The following is a 19,753-nucleotide window of genomic DNA, read 5'->3' on the forward strand; positions in this document are numbered from 1 at the left end:
CATGTTTGTTAATAAATGATGGGGCCAGCAGGTCATTTTTTCAGGTATTAGGAGCAGTTGAAATACTCCGGTGTGATCTCTTGTCAGTCTCTCTTTCCTGCTCTGATTTAGAGTGATTTTCTGGCAGCGTGTAGAGAGTGGTTTGGGTGAGGATGACATTGGGAGCAGAAAAATGGGAGAGCACACTACCATAACCCAGGGCAGGAGTTTGTGCTGGTTTGGAGGGCGGCTGAGCCCTTGGGGAGAATGGGCTGGAATAGAGTCAGCAGCCGTGGTGTGGAGAGGGGGACGTTGCAGGAGGCTCTTGAGTGACTCCCGAGTTCCTGAAGTGAGTGCTAGGGAGATGATGGAGCTGTTCCTGAAGATGTGTGCACAAGCAGAACACGTGTGTTCATACCTGTTGAGTGTGCGGTGTCTTGGGGAGATCCGTGCATTTGACGTGCAGGACTGCATTTCTAGAAAGGGCTGGTGTGACAGTAGAAACTTGGAAGCCATCAGTACAACTGTCATAATTGAAACAAAGACAGTTGCTGCCTGTGGAGAACTGAATAATGCAAAGAAGGCCTCTGACAAACCCTCCAGCAACCCAGACCCCAAAGGGAAAGGCAGCAAGGGGAGGCCGCAGGGAGACCAAAGAGGGCACTGCTGCAGGGGCAGATGCAGGAGCACGTGTGGGCGTCTGTGCAGCTGAGGCAGGAGAGGCTTTCCAGACGAGGGCATTTATTCAGGGTCATAGCCCAAGTCAGTATCCATGGCCAGTCATCAGGTAAAGAAGACTCTCCTTCCCCACATCTCACTGAAATGGTGGCAGTGTTAAAAATTAAAAAGCCGTTCACAGCAGTCTAGACTCTGGGAAGTCAAAAAGGTCAGTCAGCAGGGTGCTGTCTTTGTGGTGATGGCAGGAGTGAGGCAGGCGAGTCAGCGCCGGGAGGAGCAGGAGTGCTGGGGAGGGCGGTGTGCGTCCACTCTCCCACTGGCCTCCAGAGTCCACTGAGAGGGAGGGGTGCTTGGAGGGCGACTGCCCCCCGCCCCCGCCCCCAGCCTGAGCAGAGCAGCTGATCCTTGGAAAGTTCACAGGAGGGAAGCTATGCAGCTGGGAAATGCTGGAGGGAATTCTTTCAGCTGCAGGAGGCTTCACGGTTTGGTCATGAGGGTTGAGTGTGAATCATCCCGTAGTCTGCTTTCATCTCACCAGGTGGTATGTAGAAGAACCTGCACCCAGGTGCTCACAGGGGCTCTTTTGAAAGCAGCAAGATAGATGTCTTTCAGTAGTTGAATAGATAAATGAACTGGTACACTGAGACAATGGAATATTATAGAATATTTAGAACTGGAAAGAAGTGAGTTATCAAGCCAAGCAAGACAGGGAACAGTCTTAAATGCCTGTTACTCAGTGAAAGAAATCAGTCTGAAAAGGCTACGGATTCCAGCTATTCTGGAAAACTATGCAGACAGTAAGAAGATCAGTGGCCGCCAGGGGTTCACGAGCTGGGAAGAGGGATGAGTAGGCAGAGCACAGAGGACTCTTAGGGCAGTGAAATACCCTGTGTGATAGCTTAATGATTGCTATATGTCATCATGTGTTTGTCCAAGCCCATGGGATGCATGACGAGGGAGGGCTTTGGAAGCTGAGGCTTCCGTGTCAGGGCCGGCTCATTACCTATAACAAACGCACCATCGGGTGGCGGATGTTGATGATGGGGAGGCTGTGCGTGTGGTGGTAGAGGGTGTATGGGAGCCCTCTGGACCTTGCCTTCAGTTTTGCTTATAACCCTTAAACTGCTCTAGAAAAAGTAAAATAAAGCAAAAGAAGAAAGAAAAACCCTGGGAATTAAATCTACAAGCCCAGATGGTTTCACTGACAAATTTTATCAAACATTTAAAACAGAAATAACACCAATTTTATGTAGTCTCGCTCATATATTTTTTAACTTTTAATTTTGGAATAATTTTTATCTCAGAAGAAGTTATAAAAATAGTACATAGAAGTCATTCCGTTTCCTACAATAACATATAACCATAGTATGTTATCAAACCAGCTTCCATATATTCTTAATTACAAAAGATTGTATGATTATTGTGCCAAAAGATTTAACAAGTTCAGAAGTGAAGTAAAAGATGAAATCTGTCTAAACCTACCCCAAGCCAAATAAATCATTCTCCAGGAGTAACACTACTAATAATGTGTCAGGTACCCTCCAGACATTTTCTGCACACACAAAAATATATCTACCTACATGTCTGCGAATAGGCTTCCCTGATAGTTCATCTGGTAAAGAATCTGCCTGCAATGCAGGAGACCTGGGTTCGATCCCTGGGTTGGGAAGATCTCCTGGAGAAGGGAAAGGCTACCCACTCCAGTATTGTGTCCTGGAAAATTCCATGAACTGTATGGTCCATGGGGTTGCAAAGAGTCGGACACAACTGAGCAACATTCAGCAGAATCGCATCGTTTTTTGTATACACACTGTTTCTCAGCGTGCTGTGTTTACTTGGCAGGATGTCACAGATCTCCTGTGAGTGGTTCCCCTCCCCATCCCGCAGGCACCGGGCATCTTTAGGACCAGCAGCGTTCTGTAGTAGTGTTGTGGGGCTGCAGACTCACTTCTTCCTGCTTGGTTTTGTGGACAGGCTGTCTCACGTTGCTTTTGTGTGTAATGTCCGTTGCCTGGCCTTCCTTGTTTCTGTGACCTTAAGGAGTTGTTGAGTGTTTTCCAGAATAGGTTTTTAGCAACTGTGTTGCCGAGTTAGAGACTTGATATCATTTGGGATTTTGCCTTTGTAATTCATTTGGTTTGCGGCCTGGAGGTCAGCCTGCGCCACACCTTGTACCCAGTGTGTGGGGTAGTGAGACAGCTGCCCGAAGACTGCCAGAGAAGAACCTTCTGTGGACATCCTGGTGTGTTTCCAGAGCCACTCGGGCCTGAGTGGCCAGCCAGGAGAGACTTCTCTGCTATGTCTGGGCCTTCCTCTGGCCCATGGGCACGGTTGCCTGATCTGTGCAGTGGGTCGAGAAGCATGCTCTGCTGTCGTCTCTATATTGTTCACCGTACCTGGGGTCAGGGACCTTGGATGTAAGTCCTTTACTGGTTCATTAATTTTGTCTGGAGTCTGTCTTGGATCCCATGTTGCATACAGAGGCATGTTGGGTTGGTGGTCTATGTTTGATACTTGAAAACATGTAGCTGGTCACATGTGAAAACATGTAGCTGGTTCTATTCAGTTGGTCTGGAGAACTTTCAGGAGACCACGGGCACCAAACTGGGAGTTAGCACATTCCTTCCTGAATGCGCCTTGCTGCCTTCACCACACGAGCACGCATTTGAAATGGCAGCATAGGAAGAAACTGTTTCTAGGAAATGAATACTTAATCTTAAAATATCACGAGATTGGAATTGACATATACACATTATTATATACAGAAAAAGCAAGGGAATCCCAAAATACATCTGCTTCTGCTTCATTGACTACACTAAAGCCTTTGACTGTGTGAATCACAACAAACTATGGAAAATTCTTCAAGAGATAGAAATAACAGACAACCTTACCTGTCTCCTGAGAAATCTGTATGCAGGACAAGAAGCAACAGTTAGACCCAGACATGAAACAATGGACTGATTCCAAATTGGGAAAGGAGTACGTCAAGGCAGTATACTGTCATCCTGATTATTTAACTTATATGCAAGTACCTCATGCAAAATACTGGGCTGGATGACTCAAGCTGGAATCTAGATTGCTGGGAGAAATATCAGTAACCTCAGATATGCAGATGGTACCACTCTAATGGCAGAAACTGAAGAGCAACTAAAGAGCCTCTTGATGAGGGTGAAAGAGAAGAGTGAAAAACCTGGCTTAAAACTCAACATTCAGAAAACGAAGATCATGGAATCTGGCCCCATCACTTCATGGCAAATAGAAGGGGAAAAAGTGGAAGCAGTGACAAACTTTATTTTCTTGGTCTCCAGAATCACTGCGGATGGTGACTGCAGCCATGAAATTAAAAGAAACTTGCTCCTTGGAAGGAAAGCTGTGCCCAACCTACACAGTGTAACCTGTGCAGAGGCATCACCTTGCTGACAAAGGTCTGTCTAGTCAAAGCTATGTTTTTCCCAGTAGTCATGTATGGATGTGAGAATTGGATCATAAAGAAGGCTAAGCGCCAAAGAATTGATGCTTTCAAATTGTGGTGCTAGGGAAGACTCTTGAGAGTCCCTTGGACAGCAAGGAGATCAAACCAGTCCATCCTAAAGGAAATCAACCCTGAATATTCATTGGAAGGACTGATGCCGAAACTCCAATACTTTGGCTACTTGATGTGAAGAGCTGACTCATTGGAAAAGACCCTGATGCTGGGAAAGATTGAGGGCAGGAGGAGAAGGGGGTGACAGAAGATGAGATGGTTGGATGGCATCACTCATTCGATGGACATAAGTTTGAGCAAGCTCCAGGAGATGGTGAAGGACGGGGGAAGCCTGGTGTGCTGCAGTTTATGGGGTCACAAAGAGCCAGACACGACTGAGTGACTGAACAGCAACGACGATATATAAAATAGATTAATAAGGACCTACTGTATAGCATAGGGAACTCTACTTAATATTTGTAATGACCTACCTATATGAGAAGTGAAAGTGATAGTTACTCAGCTGTATCTGACTCTTTGCAATACCATGGACTATATAGCCTGCCAGGCTTCTCTGTCCATGGAATTTTTCAGGCAAGAATACTGGAGTGGGTAGCCATTCCATTTTAGAGAGATCTTTCCTACCCAGAGGTCGAAGACCCAAAGTCTCCTGCCTTGCAGGCAGATTCTTTACTGTCTGAGCCACAAGGGAAGCCACTTATATGAAAATAGAATCTAAAAAAGAGTGATATGTGTGTGTGTTATATATATATAACTGGTTCACTTTGCTGTACAGCAGAAACTAACATAACATTGTCAATCAACTATACTCCAATAAAATTTAACAAAGAAATTGAAAAAAAATCTTGTAAAACCAAATGCTCTGCTTGTAAATAGGGATTTATCCTTTTTAGTTTAGTGTTGCAATATTGTTTTCATTTAAATTTGTCTCTATATATTTTCATATATTCTAGAGGAAACAATTATTTTTAGTGGCTATTGTTTAAAAAAACACATGTGTTTTGAATTTGTTAAGAAGTTGGAAGTCAATAAACAAAACCATACACTCACATTCTGGATCCAGTCGGGGTCTGTAAGTGTCCAGTCAGGATAGAATGAGGGGGACGCAGCCCGTGGGCCACTGTGCTCAGCTGCGGGTCAGGTGTGCTCATTGTAGCAGAGATTGAAAGTGAAAGTGACGTCGCTCAATTGTGTCCAACTCTTTGCAACTCCATGAACTATAGCCTACCAGGATCCTCCTTCCATGGGATTTTCCAGGCAAGAGTACTGGAGTAGGTTGCCATTTCCTTTTCCAGGGGATCCTCCCAACCCAGGGATCAAACCCGGGTCTCCTGAATTGTAGGCAGACGCTGTACTATCTGAGCCAGCAGAGACTGGATGATAATAAAAATGAAGTGCTTAACTATTTACAGTAGTTAGAACATGGAATCAACTTAGATGTCCATTGACAGTTGAATGGATAAAGAAGTTGTGGTACATATACACAATGGAATATTACTCGGCCATAAAAAGAACACATTTGAGTCAGTTCTAATGAGGTGGATCAACCTAGAGCCTATTATACAGAGTGAAGTAAATCAGAAAGAGAAAGATAAATATCATATACTAATGTGTATATATGGAATCTAGCAAGATGGTACCAAAGAATTTATTTGCAGGGCAGCAGTAGAGAACCAGACAATAGATAACAGACTTATGGACCCAGGGAGAGGGGAGGAGAGGGTGAGATGTATGGAGAGAGTCACATGGAAACTTATATTACCGTATGTAAAAGAGATAGCCAACGGAGATTTGCTGTTTGTCTCAGGGAACTCAGACAGGGGCTCTGTATCAACCTAGAGGGGTGGGATGGGGACAGAGATCGGAGGGAGGTTCAAGAGGAAGGGGAGATATGTATACCTATTGTTGATTCATGTTGAGGTTTGACAGGAAACAACAAAATTCTGTAAAGCAATTATCCTCCAGTTTAAAAATAAATTTAAAAAATGAAGTGTTTAATGGAGAAAATTGGCAGTAGATTGAGATTTATATGATATTGTTATCATATAACAATATATGATATAACAATATCATATTTTATATGATATTGTTCAGGTAAAGTAAAAATACCTGGACTTTAAAGTGGCATATGGTCTACAGAACATGTTCAAATTAAAAGGCACTCCAAGCATTAGAGGAGTTTCCTGTGGGGTTGTTGGGAGTGTAAGGTGAAGGTGAGTGATGACTCACAGGATGGAGGTGGGGAGGGGCCTCACTGAGTGATCCGTGGTCAAAGCAGCAGCTCTGTGTCGAGCCCAGGGCCGGACCAGTGACTCCCTGAACTTGGGCTCATCTTCTGTGGGTGGTGGGCTAATGTTCTCCCAGAGGGTTTCAGGGAGGCTTAATGTACGTGTCAAACATTCAGAAGTGCTGGTCCTTTGACGGCTGAGGAAGTACTTGGTGAAGTGCTGGGTGCATGATGGCAGGCTGTCTTCTGACTCCCAGAAGCCTCCTCGCTTGGCTGGCTTGTTTGGGGTGAGTGGATGGTGGGGGTAATGAGGGACAGGGAGGGGATGCCAGGAGGGCTTGCAGAACACTGAAGCTCTCTGTTGAAAACAGTTCACTTGAAGAACAAGATACTAGTGGACATTGTAACGTGTTTCTGGTCAAAAACACACAGAATCCACCCTGAGTGCTTGAGTTGTCCAGGAAATCAGCTGGTGTGCTTCGATGAGAAGCGTTTCCCTGCAGACACATTTCCTGCCTTGTTCCTGGGTAGGTTAGTTCCTTTTTAGGCAGTTCTTCTGTATGATAATTTATCAGAACCTGAGTCCTGGCCTAGGGATGCCCTGTGGCCTTGCGAGGGTTGGTTTCTGTGGGTCCTCACACCAAGACTCCACAGCTCAAATTTGCGCAGTAACGTGGGCATCCAGTGAAATGCACATCGGATTGTCAGTCTGGGGTGTGGCCTCAGAGTCTATAGTTCCAACATGCTCCCCCAAGATGCTGATCTCAGATTTTGGATATTGAAGTGTTTACATACTGTTGGACTCAGCCTTCCTGGGGTGTAGTTCTGTGAGCTTGGGACCAACTTGTCATCGTAGAACCAGCACCACGATCACAGCGTGGACCAGCTTCACCCCCTGCAGGATTCCCTCGTCCCACTCTGGTCAGTCCTCCCTAAGCCCCTCCCGTGGCAGCAGTCTGCCGCTGCCTGTAACAGTGTCTTTTCCAGGTGTCATGTGACCGGAACCATTCCACTGGGAACTTCTGGAGCCTGGCTTCTGTCACTTAGCTGTATGCCCGTAAGGCCCACCCAGACTACTGTCTGCCAGCAGTTTGCTCCTCCTCACTGCTGAGCAGCACTGCCTGTGGGCACACCTCGTCCTTTCTTTATTCAGTCACCAGTTGAAGGACCTAAGTGTTTCCAGTTTTTCCATTATGAATGAACTTTTAATTAAAAATTTTGGGAAACTTTAGAAGAAATGTGATTCTATTTTTCTATTGTTGTTTTAGGTGACATCACTCAAAAAGGATATGAAAAGAAAAGGGCAAAGCTGCTTGCACGCTGCGTACCCCTCATTCAAGGTGAGGTTAACATAGGTCTTATAAAACTGATTTAAAAATTGGTATTAGAGTTTGACTTTGGTAGTTTCATATTTTATTAATAAGGGCTGGGAAAATAATGTGTCTAATATTAAATTATAAAATCCAAAGTCATAGATTAAAGTTTATGTCTCTGGTTTGGTATAGATTTCATCCCCAAATAGGATTTATGTTATTTTTATTATCATAGACCATGATTATTTTTATGATTTTAGGAAAGAACATTTCCTTACTTAGGTTTGGAACACAAATTATAAAGATGTGAGTTCTCCCACCTTATATTGATCTTCAGAGTCAGCACCTTCAGTGTTTTCAGCACAGTTTTTGGGGGTGGAGTTTAAAAAGCTGATTTTAAAATTTATGTAGAAGTTTGAGACTTCCATGGCAGTCCAGCAGTTAAGACTCCATGCTTCCACTCCAGGGCGTACAGGTTCCATCCCTGGTCAGGGAATTAAGATCCCATGTGGCTTGTGCAGCAAGGCAAAAAAAAGAAGTTAAGTATTTTATATGTAAGTTTAAAGGGCTAAGGGATTCAAAATAATGATAAAAAGGAAGAATGAGGTTGGAGGCTTTGCTGGTTATGATATGAGGAGTTAATAGCAAACTGTCATTAAGACAGCCTGGTTTCGCACAAGGGTAGATAGCTCGATTCACAAACAGAACATGGACCCAGACAGACACGTATGGCTGTGGGGACCAGGTTTATGGTGGGGTTGGTGTTGCAGCTCACGATGCCGGCACAGTTCCCTAAGACACAGAAACCAAATATGAAGGGCTTTAGTGAGAAAGGCAAAAATTATAGCACCTTTGGAAGACTGTATATGAAACCTGTCACCGTCTCTAGACAGGAGGAAGGATTTCTCAAGTCCCTGAAGGTACCAAAAAGCAGCAACTGAAAAGGAAAAGATTGGTAAGTTAGAGTGTGTTAAAATTAAGAATCATGTTTTATCAGAAGTTCCCATAAAGAGATTAAAGACAAGCCACAGTATAGGAGAAGATGATCGTAACATACATAAAAGAAGAAGGGCTAGAGTCCAGAGCCGGTGAAGTTGCAGCATCCAGGAGACCTTTTGCCAGAGTGGGAATGGTCGGCAGCCCCATTGTCCAGTCCACGGAGCACCTCCCACGTATGGCTTCTGAGCACTTGAGGTGTGGTCGCATGACTAAGACACTGCATTTTTAAAATTTAATTTTAATTAATTTAAACTTTATAAAGAGCCAGAAAGTTCCCCTGTGTGATTTTTTTTAAAAAGCCCAGTAGGAAAATGGGCTAAAGACTTGCATAAATATTTTACTAGAGGAAACCCTAATTGTTAGCAGGCAAACGAGAAGACCGCTGGGCTGCTCATAAGGCCGTCTGTTGCAGGCCAGTGCCCAGGCAGCACCCCAGACAAACGGCAGGACCCCATCCTCGCTCAGGTGCTGTTGTTTTATATGTTGAAAGCTGGGTGACTGCTCACTTGGCTATTAGAATTAGTAAGCATCTTGGTTTGAATAGAAGACAAATATGTAAGAATCAATGGCTTTTCTCTGGCAATATTTCTCTTAATAAAACAGCTCACATTCATAATGGCAAAAAACCTGTCGAATGTTTTTAATACATTTAGCAAGAAAGCCACAGGATCTATGTTAGGATCATACAATCTATTTGAAAAAAGTAACCAGGATCCTAAAATATGAAGAAATATACCAGTATCTTAAATGCAAAATTTAATATTATAAAAGTTCAGTTCAGTTCAGTCGCTCAGTTGTGTCCGACTCTCTGCGACCCCATGAATCGCAGCACGCCAGGCCTCCCTGTCCATCACCAACTCCCGGAGTTCACTCAGACTCACGTCCATCGAGTCGGTGATGCCATCCAGCCATCTCATCCTCTGTCGTCCCCTTCTCCTCCTGCCCCCAATCCCTCCCAGCATCAGAGTCTTTTCCAATGAGTCAACTCTTCACATGAGGTGGCCAAAGTACCAGAGTTTCAGCTTTAGCATCATCCTTTCCAAAGAAATCCCAGGGCTGATCTCCTTCAGAATGGACTGGTTGGATCTCCTTGCTGTCCAAGGGACTCTCAAGAGTCTTCTCCAACACCACAGTTCAAAAGCATCAATTCTTTGGCGCTCAGCTTTCTTCACAGTCCAACTCTCACATCCATACATAAGTAGTTTCTAAATTAATATGTGACAAAAATAATCCAGTCTGAATAGCAGTGGTTGATTTTTTTTCCCCCAAACCTGGCATTGGAAATAACTCACTTGGAGGAGAAAAGTTCTGAGAGTAGCTAGTACATTGTTGAGGAGGAGTAGCAGGGAGAAAGGCTTGGCCTTCGAGGTGTTGAACCTGGTCACGTTCACTTGGCACTGCCAACCACAGGGTGTTGGTAGACACGTGGACAACTGAACAGTGTAAGGGGAGGGCATCTAGAAACGACTCAGGAGAATTCAAAGAAGGGAAGATTTATGTAGTAACCGGTGCCATGCCTGTGGAGGCAACAGTGAGAGCCCCTTTCCTCTGCAGCATTAGTGAACGTAAACTTCAGGAGTAAAGCTCTAAGTATGTTTGTACTTACAGAATACTATAAAGTTCAGGAGAATATTAAATAATGTTTGAGTGATGACAAGATGAGAGACCTGAGGAAAAAAAAACCAGGTTATGATTGTCTCTCTAGAAATGAAGCATGCAGAGTGACTGAGCTGCGGCCGGCTGGCCATGGCCTGGGGGCATGTCCAGCGTAGGATGGGGCCTCTAGCTGACCAGGGCTCCCTGCAAGTCCTTTGGGGGCTCCTTGCATGCATGCATGCTCAGTCGCTCAGTCATGTCTGACTTTTTGCAACCCCGTGAACTGTAGTCTGCCAGGCTCCTCTGTCCATGAGATTTTCTAGGCAAGAATATTGGAGTGGGTTGCCATTTCATTCACCAGTGGATCTTCCTGACCCAGGGATTGAACCCACATCTCCTGCATTACAGGCAGGTTCTTTACCACTGAGCCACCTGGGAAGCCCTTTGGGGGCTCCTTAGCTGGATAGAATTAATAAAATTCAAATAATAAGACATACGGATGGGCAGTAAACATTAACGTATGTTCAACCTCACTAGTTATGCTGCTGCTGCTAAGTCGCTTCAGTCGTGTCCGACTCTGTGCGACCCCAGAGATGGCAGCCCATCAGGCTCCCCTGTCCCTGGGATTCTCCAGGCAAGAACACTGGAGTGGGTTGCCATTTCCTTCTCCAATGCATGAAAGTGAAAAGTGAAAGGGAAGTTGCTCAGTCGTGTCCGACTCCTAGCAACACCATGGACTGCAGCCTACCAGGCTCCTCCATCCATGAGATTTTCCAGGCATGAGTACTGGAGTGGGGTGCCATTGCCTTGGGAATGCAAATTAGTGAACCATTCTCCTGTCAGATTGGCAAGATTCTAAAATTTGTAACATGCATTGCTGACAGAGACATGGGGAAATGGCACCCTGTGGGAATGCGAACACTGTGGCCTGAGAAGTTCTCTCTTGATACCTGTTAAGACTAAAAATATACCTACTCTTTCATCCAGTGGTTTCCCATTGGGCTTTATATCTTTCTTAAATAAATAATCGACCTCAATAAAAGCACTGTATTTTGGAATAAAAATGCAAGGATGTCCCTATATTTACACATCACTTTGCAAGCATACCTGTTTATAGTGCATAATGCATAGGCTTCTGTGTTCTCCATTATGGATTTTAGGGAAATTTGTTCCAGTCAGTCCAAGAAACAAAAAACCAGAAGCAGTGCTGATCAGTATTGCTGCATGTTGCATACATGTATGTGTGTATATGTTCAGTTTTGAAGACCACTCCAAACCTGGTACATAAACATCAGCAATGGCAGCATTCTGCGCCCACACCTGGAGGTCCGCCAGTCTTGGGGGCAGCTCCTTCTTGTCTGCAGAGCCAGAGCTGGTGTCCCAGGGGCTCCTCAGTCACAGAGGCGCCTGGAGGCTCAGGCAGCAGAGTGAGGGCCCCCACATCTCCTGCCCGCTCTGTCCTTTCTGTGTGTCATCCTAGGGAGCTGGGGTCAGGTGGCCTTTTCAGGAGCAGTGTCAGAGGTCATGACCCCCTGAGGCCCAGGTAGGGCAGTTCAGATCAGGTCAGCCACTCAGTCGTGTCCGACTCTTCGCAACCCCATGGACTGCAGCACTCCAGGCTTCCCATCCATCACCAACTCCCAGAGCTTGCTCAAACTCATGGCCATTGAGTCAGTGATGCCATCCAACCATCTCGTCCTCTGTTGTCCCCTTCTCCTGCCATCAATCTTTCCCAGCATCAGGGTCTCTTCTGATGAGTTGGCTCTTCGCATTAGGTAGTGAAAATATTGGAGCTTCAGCTTGAGCATCAGTCCTTCCAATGAATATTCAGGACTGATTTCCTTTAGGATGGACTGGTTGGATCTCCTTGCAGTCCAAGGGATTCTCAAAAGTCTTCTCCACACCAGTTCAAAAGCATCAGTTCTTTGGCGCTCAGCTTTCTTTATAGTCCAACTCTCACATCCATACCTAAATACTGGAAAAACTATAGCTTTGACTAGACAGACCTTTGTCAGCAAAGTAACGCCTCTGCTTTTTAACATGCTCTCTAGGTTGTTTATAGCTTTTCTTCCAAGGAGCAAGCGTCTTTTAATTTCGTGGCTGCAGTCACCATCTGCAGTGATTTTGGAGCCCAACAAAATAAAGTCTGTCACTGTTTCCATTGTTTCCCCATTTATTTGCCATGAAGTGATAGGATCAGATGCCATGATCTTCGTTTTTTGGATATTGAGTTTTAAGCCAGGTTTTTCACTCTCCTCTCTCACTTTCATCAAGAGGCTCTTTAGTTCTTCTCTTTCTGCTATAAGGGTGGTGTCATCTGTATATCTGAGGTTATTGATATTTCTCCTGGCAGTCTTGATTCCAGCTTTGCTTCATCCATCCCAGCATTTTGCATGATGTACTCTGTATGCTGCTGCTAAGTCGCTCAGTCGTATCCGACTCTGTACGACCCCATAAGATGGCAGCCCACCAGGCTCCCCCATCACTGGGATTCTCTAGGCAAGAACACTGGAGTGGGTTGCCATTTCCTTCTCCAATGCATGGAAGTGAAAAGTGAAAGTGAAGTCGCTCGGTCATGTCTGATTCCTAGTGACCCCATGGACTGCAGCCCACCAGGCTCCTCCGTCCATGGGATTTTCCAGGCAAGAGTACTGAAGTGGGTTGCCATTGCCTTCTCTGTACTCTGTATATATAGGTTAAATAAGCAGGGTGACAGTATACAGCCTTGATGTACTTCTTTCCTGATTTGTAACCAGTCTGTTGTTCCATGTCCAGTTCTGTTGCTTCTTGACCTGCATACAAACTTCTCAGGAGGCAGGGAAGGTGGTCTGATATTCCCATCTCTTGAAGAATTTTCCACAGTTTGTTGTGATCCACACAGTCAAAAGCTTTGCTGTAGTCAATAAAGCAGAAATAGATGTTTTTCTGGGATTCTCTTGCTTTTACGATGATCCAGCGGATGTTGGCAAGTTGATCTCTGGTTCCTCTGTCTTTTCTAAATCCAGCTTGAACATCTGGAAGTTCTCGGTTCACCTGTTGTTGAGGCCTTGGAATTTTGAGCGTTACTTTGCTAGTGTGTGAGATGAGTGCAATTGTACGTTAGTTTGAACATTCTTTGGCATTGCCATTCTTTGGGATTGGAATGAAAACTGATCTTTTCCAGTCCTGTAGCCACTGCTGAGGTGGGGACAGTCTGCTGCTTTTTGGGGAGTGCTAAGGGCTGGTGGCTAAGGCTGTTTTTCTGGGACATATTGAAACAATCTAGTGCTCAGGCAGGACCAGGGACGCTGTTAAATGACCTGCAGGCTCATGCTTGTCCTTTACTCAACACATGACATCCTGATGGCCTGGGTGTTGGCTGGCCATGGGTGTGCCAGTCATGGGGCTGCAACAGGCACAGAGAGCTGGCCGCCCATCAGGTTGGAGACACAGGTGTCACAGGCCCAGGTGGTTAGCACCCGAAGCCTCCAAGCTTCTCATCGGCTTTCTTCCTGTGTCTGAGGGTGGCTGTCAGCACCCCGGTGATGGCTTTGTGGGCTGCTTCCTGCTGGGCTTGCTGACACCAGGGCCAGTGTGGGGGAAGGGAGGGGCGTTCGAGAAAGCTGGCCCTAGAGAGCTGGCCCCATGCACCGTGTGCACCAAGCTGGGGGCCCAGGGCTGCTGACAGGGAGGGGCTGGAAGCTGACATCGATGTCTCGGCCCCGACCTCCAGATTTAGGGTCTTCTGGGCGTTGGGACCCCCGGCGTGCGTGGTTGTGCAGCAGGGGCTGTGCAGCAGCATGCGAGAGGTGTGTGCTATTCTACATGGGTTTTTCTATTGTTGGAAAAGCAGGTTGCTTACTCACGGTGTTTCTGTGAAACTGTTTCAGGAGTAGACCCCTCCCTGCAAGTGGAGAATAGCATCCTTGGGCCCGCACAAGCCTCGGCCCCCGCGCCCAAGCAGCCCAAGCCACGGCCCAGCAACGCCCGGGACGAGCGCTTCCGGTCAGGTAGGGCCTGGAGCGCCGTGTTCTCTGCTTGGACACCACAGCTCTGCTGAGGAAAGGGCCTTCTCTGAACCGTGACTGACTGCATCGTGGCTTTCAAGAAAAAAACAAAACTTTCATAGATCTCAGTATGTTTTAGTGTAGCCTGGAGTGTGAGCATGCTCCTCTGAGCAGCTGCGTATAGACATCTCAGAAGAAAGCAAAATCTTCCTCACCATGGAAATCATTTCTGTAAATGTCTGTGTCCATTTTTCTACTGGAACTTTGGGGTTGGTGTTGGTGGAGTTGTCCAATAGGGAACCACTCTACTACTCTACGTGTTTTAGTATTTTATTTTTCTCTAATTTTGAAGATTTCCTTCTAATTAGATTTCTGCCACTCTGTTAGTGCTTTTATAAATATTTGAATTTGTCTCTACAGTTTATTTGCATTATCAGGACATGCCTTGAAAAAATGCATGCTTCCAATGATCATTTTATTTATTTATTATTTTTGGCTGTGCTCGGTCCTCGTTGCTGCATGGGCTTCTCATTGCAGTGGCTTCTCTTTTTGTGGAGCACAGGCTTTAGGGTCTGTGGGCTTCAGGAGTTGAGGCTTCCATGCTCTAGAGCACAGGCTAAGTAGTTGCGGTGCACGAGTTTAGTTGCTTTGAGGCATGTGGGATCTTCCTGGACCAGGGATGGAACCTGTGTCTCCTGTACTGGCAGGCGGGTTCTTTACCACCAAGCCACCAGAGAAGCCCTCTGCTTCCTGTTATAGATTAGATAGCAATAGTTTTTGAACATTCTTTGGTTTGTTTTGGGTTTCCCTGGTGGCTCAGAGGTTAAAGCGTCTGCCTGCAATGTGGGAGACCCCGGTTTGATCCCTGGGTCGGGAAGATCCCCTGGAGAAGGAAATGGCAGCCCACTCCAGTATTCTTGCCTGGAGAATCCCATGGAGGAAGGAGCCTGGTGGGCTACAGTCCACGGGGTTGCAAAGAGTCGGACACGACTGAGCTACTTCACTTTCACTTTGGCTTGTTTAACATTTTCACTGTTGTGTGATTAAATATTTCTTTTACATTTAAACTCAGTAAGCTTCTATAGAAGAAAAACTTTCAAGATAGATAAAGAAATGGCCATTTTAAGAATTTTTTTTTTAAATGAAGATTTTATTTATTTTCTTTTTTTATTTAATTTTATTGTTTAACTTTACAATATTGTATTGGTTTTGCCATATATCAACATGAATCTGCCACAGGTATACACACGTTCCCCATCCTGAACCCTCCTCCCTCCTCCCTCCCCGTACCATCCCTCTGGGTTGTCCCAGTGCACCAGCCCCAAGCATCCAGTATCGTGCATCGAACCTGGACTGGTGACTCGTTTCATATATGATATTATACATGTTTCAATGCCATTCTCCCAAATCATCCCACCCTCTCCCTCTCCCACAGAGTCCAAAAGACTGTTCTATACATCAGTGTCTCTTTTGCTGTCTCATATACAAGGTTATTGTTACCATCTTTCTAAATTCCATATATATGCGTTAGTATACTGTATTGGTGTTTTTCTTTCTGGCTTACTTCGCTCTGTATAATAGGCTCCAGATTTTAAATGGTTCATTAAAGTGGGAGTGTGATGAAGTGGTTTGAGGAAAGTTTTGATTAGATAATTTCTTACCGAATTAATATATGTTTAAGAAAAACTTCCCCACACTGACAATAATTTCTTTTCGGATTGCGTCAATGATGCCTGTAACATACAACATTGGAACCGGCCCCATCAGCATTCCACCGATGTAGCCCTGGGCACAAAATGGACACGCGTCCACGCACCCTGAGTGAGGTCATCCTGAGTGAGGTCACCCAGAGGCCCCTGCCTGTCCTCACCTCCTGTTCCCTGTCGCCTCTGTTTACGTGTAACTGACGTTGAGGACGTGCTTTCTGCCCTTGTGAACTGTATCTGGTTCTTGTTCTTTACTTTCTGAAAACTAGACCTTTACCATAAATGTTCTTTGCTCGTATTTTCTCCAAGGCTTTGTCTTCTCTTTGAATTCTCTTATAGTGGCTTTTGTAGCAGAAGGTTTTAATTTTAATGAAATCTGGCTTATCACTTCCTTTTCTTTCTTGAATAGTGCTTTTGTTCTTATATCTAAGAAATATGTGCCAAACCCAAGGTCACAAAGATTCTTACCTGTGTTTTCTTCTAGAAGTTTTGATGTTTTAGGTTTTTACCTTTAGGTCTGTGGTTTAGATTTTGTTAATTTCAGGGTGTGGTAGAAAACTGCCTTTCTTGCATTGGGGATTCCTGTTGTCCCCATGCCCTTGCTCCTTTGTCTAAAGGCAGCTGCTCATGGCTGACTCTTTCTGGACTCCATTCCGTTCTCTTGATGGATTCATCTGTTGTCATGGCAGCGCCAGCGCTCCTAATGATGGCAGCTTAGCAGTCATTGTTCACGTCGGTATATCCACTGTTATTCGTCCAGGTTTATTCCTTATCATTGTTCCCTTGTATATACTGTGCCTTTCTTCCCTCCGGCACTTTTACGGTTTTTCTCTTTATCGCTGGTTTTGAGTGATTTGATTATTATGTGCCTTGGTATAAGTTTCTTTGTTTCTTGTGCTTGGGGTTTGTTGAACTTCTTGGATCTGTTGGTTTATATCCTATAATGTTGGTATTGTTTAGATTTTTAGTTCTTGACTGTTATCTGTACTTAGGTTTTTGTTTGTTTCTAAGGCAGCCACAGTGTAAAAAGTCTGTGCTCACAGTCAAGCCAAATCTATTGCAGGGGCTCCCAGGTTTGTCTCTCTTCTGAACACAGTCTTTCATGAGTATTTTGGTTGTATGTCTGGGAGTATTTTTATTAGGCCCTGAAGTTTAAATGGTGCTTTGGCTGGATATAAAATTATAGGTTCTAAGCTCATTTCTTCAGCTGTGTTGCCTTGTATTTGGTGATTACCATTGGGAAAGTTAGCCTCTTTCCTGATCCTTCAAGACTATTTCTCTAGAAGCTTTTAGGATTGACTGGTTATCGCTGATGTTTGTAAATTTTATTGTAATATGCCTATGTAAATTTTTCATCCTTAGTACCCTATGAGCCATTTTACTATAAAGTTTTTAAATGCTATTTAAAAACATTTTGTTGGGGAAAAATGTGAACGCATACAAAGGTGGACTTGGTGTTGTACTGAGCCCTGGACTTGCCCAGTGCCACGGTTCCCACTGTGCTCAGGCTCAGTCTTGGCTTCTTCATCAGCCCCAGCTGCTTCTTCCTTCTTGTGTGATTCTGAAGCAAATCTCAGAGATCACGTTACTTTACTTAGATGTCATAATATTCTTGGTTTCTATATCTGAAAAGAGTGCATGTATCTCTAAAAGATAGCTCCATTGTCACAGAATAATCAGCATTAATTCCTTAGTATCAAATACCCAAGTGTTCTGAGGCTTTATAAAACAGTTTGGACCCAGGTTCCAAATAAGATGTGCATATCACAGGTTGTTGATGTGTGTTTCCAGCACTGATAACTTGGTCTTGGGGCCTTGGCTGTGGTCTGGCTGCTCCTGGCTCCATGGCTCTAGCAGGTCACCTCGGGGGCAGTGTTTTCCCACCACAGGCACTGCAGGCCTGTGTCTCTCTCCTCCCTGGGATGCTGGCAGGGTCGATCCCTTGGTTCATTAGGGTGGATTTGGTGGCAGGATGGCTGGACCAGTTCTGGGGAGAGCAAGCAGCTTGTGCTCATCACACAGCACAGGAGAACCCAGAAAGATGCTTGGTTCTTTCCATCCATTTAATCTTTTTCAAAACAGTAGCTCCTGTCACTGGCATCCTCCAGTGGCAGCCAGTTAGTTTTGCTTCCTCTTTTTCTTCCTTCCTTTTCTCTGATCTTGTTTTTGTCCTTGGTGGTGTTCAGACTGCCCCAACCTTTTTCTCTGGGAGTGCTTCCACGTCGGCTCCAGCATTGGGTTGCTGGCCAGGAACTTGTTGGTTGGTAGGATGAGATATTCTAGGCTCCTCTGCCACTTCTTGCACCCTGGAACCCACATTTCTCAGGGTGCTCACAGTGAGGACAGTGTTGTAAGACTGCAGCCTGGATGGTAGGAGTGCTCATTACCTTTGGGCCGGTCATTTCTAGACATTTTTAGGGACTGAATTAAGACATGCTATTTAAAGATAAAATGCCATGTGTGTTCATGCTGATAATTTCCATTCGGATTCAGGACTGCAGTGTTCCCCTCACTTCTGGAGTCTCTGTGTGTATCCCTTCTCTGCCTTGTGAGCATCTTGGTTTCTAGGAGGGATGATGGGGTGAGGCCATCAGGCCCCTCTTCGTTGGCTCTCTTGTACTTGACCACAAGTGTGGTGGTGTGACGGGACCCCCACCACCCCCTGGCCATGTGACTACAGGGAGAGCTTGGTTCCTTGTATGGCTTTGCCCATCCTGGGGCTTGACCAGGACAACAGCTCAGATGATATGACCACAGAGCTTTAGTGCTGCTTGTAGTGGTTTATACCATATAATCAGAGTGCCTTGGGTCCATCTGATTCATTTTATTTTCAGTTTTGGGGATTTCTCAGTTTAAATCTGAAAATACTTGCAAAGTTGAATCTATAAACCAAGGAATATTTGTAGAAATCTGGGACCGATGTGTGGACCCACATGTATTCCTTTTATACCTTTATATATTGTGTTCCTTTTATACTCAATGAAAACAGATTAAAAACATGAACCATGGTTTTGTTCCTTCATCAGGAATCTTGTAACAGGTGCTTTTGCTGCTGTTATTTCTGTGCAGATGTTCACACCGAGGCCGTGCAGGCAGCTTTGGCCAAATACAAAGAGAGGAAGATGCCCATGCCATCCAAGAGGCGCTCTGTCCTCACGCACGCGTCTGTGGAGGCCTATACACCCCCAGGTACTGGTTAGGGTCGGGATGGCCTGGGCAGGGTTGGGGCGGCTTGGGCAGGGTTTCCCGTTGAGATGGAGCAGGCTTCTGATTGTGGTGAGGAGTGTGTGTGTGCTCATGCACATTTCTGTGCATGCAGTGGGCTTGCTTTCAATAGATCGTCTATATAGATTTTAATTTTTTCACTAAGATGTAATTTGTGTCTTTTAGTAAAGAGAGGAACCTGCAGTAAGTGCTTTATGGGGTGACAGAGTTCCCTGAATTCAGAAATTTAAAATTATTCTCCTTGAGTTGGTCAAAAAGTTCCTTCAGTTTTTTTAAGAAAAAAGACACATTTCTCACTTTCACCAAGAACTTTGTTGAACAATGTAGTCACCGTTTTGTTCCACTACCTTCTGTTATTTTTCAGAAAATTTCATATTTCCATTCCCCAAACTTGTCATCTTTTTGATCAAAGAACTATTCCAGATGCCTTTTATACAGTCTTCCAGGGAACTGAAAAGTTTTTCATTAGGAGAATTTTGTAAAGCCCAAAATAAATGGACACCCAAAGGTGCAGTGTCTGGTGAATATGGCAGATAAATCAGAACTTCCCAACCAAGCTG

The 19,753-nt window shown here is 45.0% G+C and overlaps 1 protein-coding gene across 9 annotated transcripts in view; it reads left to right on the forward strand.

The window, feature by feature from the left end:
- DIP2A (disco interacting protein 2 homolog A) overlaps positions 1-19,753 on the forward strand; it is a 113,959-nt gene that overhangs the window by 12,450 nt on the left and 81,756 nt on the right. For 7 of the 9 annotated variants that reach the window (XM_025293290.2, XM_025293272.2, XM_025293259.2 and 4 more), the window contains exons 2-4: positions 7,637-7,708; positions 14,146-14,265; positions 19,038-19,157. In XM_025293290.2, the coding sequence (XP_025149075.1) occupies positions 7,637-7,708; positions 14,146-14,265; positions 19,038-19,157 (312 nt within the window). The remainder of the gene's footprint in view (positions 1-7,636; positions 7,709-14,145; positions 14,266-19,037; positions 19,158-19,753) is intronic. The other 2 variants (XM_025293277.2, XM_044948009.1) reach the window with 1 other exon arrangement.

Source organism: Bubalus bubalis, chromosome 1, assembly GCF_019923935.1.
Source record: "Bubalus bubalis isolate 160015118507 breed Murrah chromosome 1, NDDB_SH_1, whole genome shotgun sequence".
NCBI classification, from domain to species: domain Eukaryota; kingdom Metazoa; phylum Chordata; class Mammalia; order Artiodactyla; family Bovidae; genus Bubalus; species Bubalus bubalis.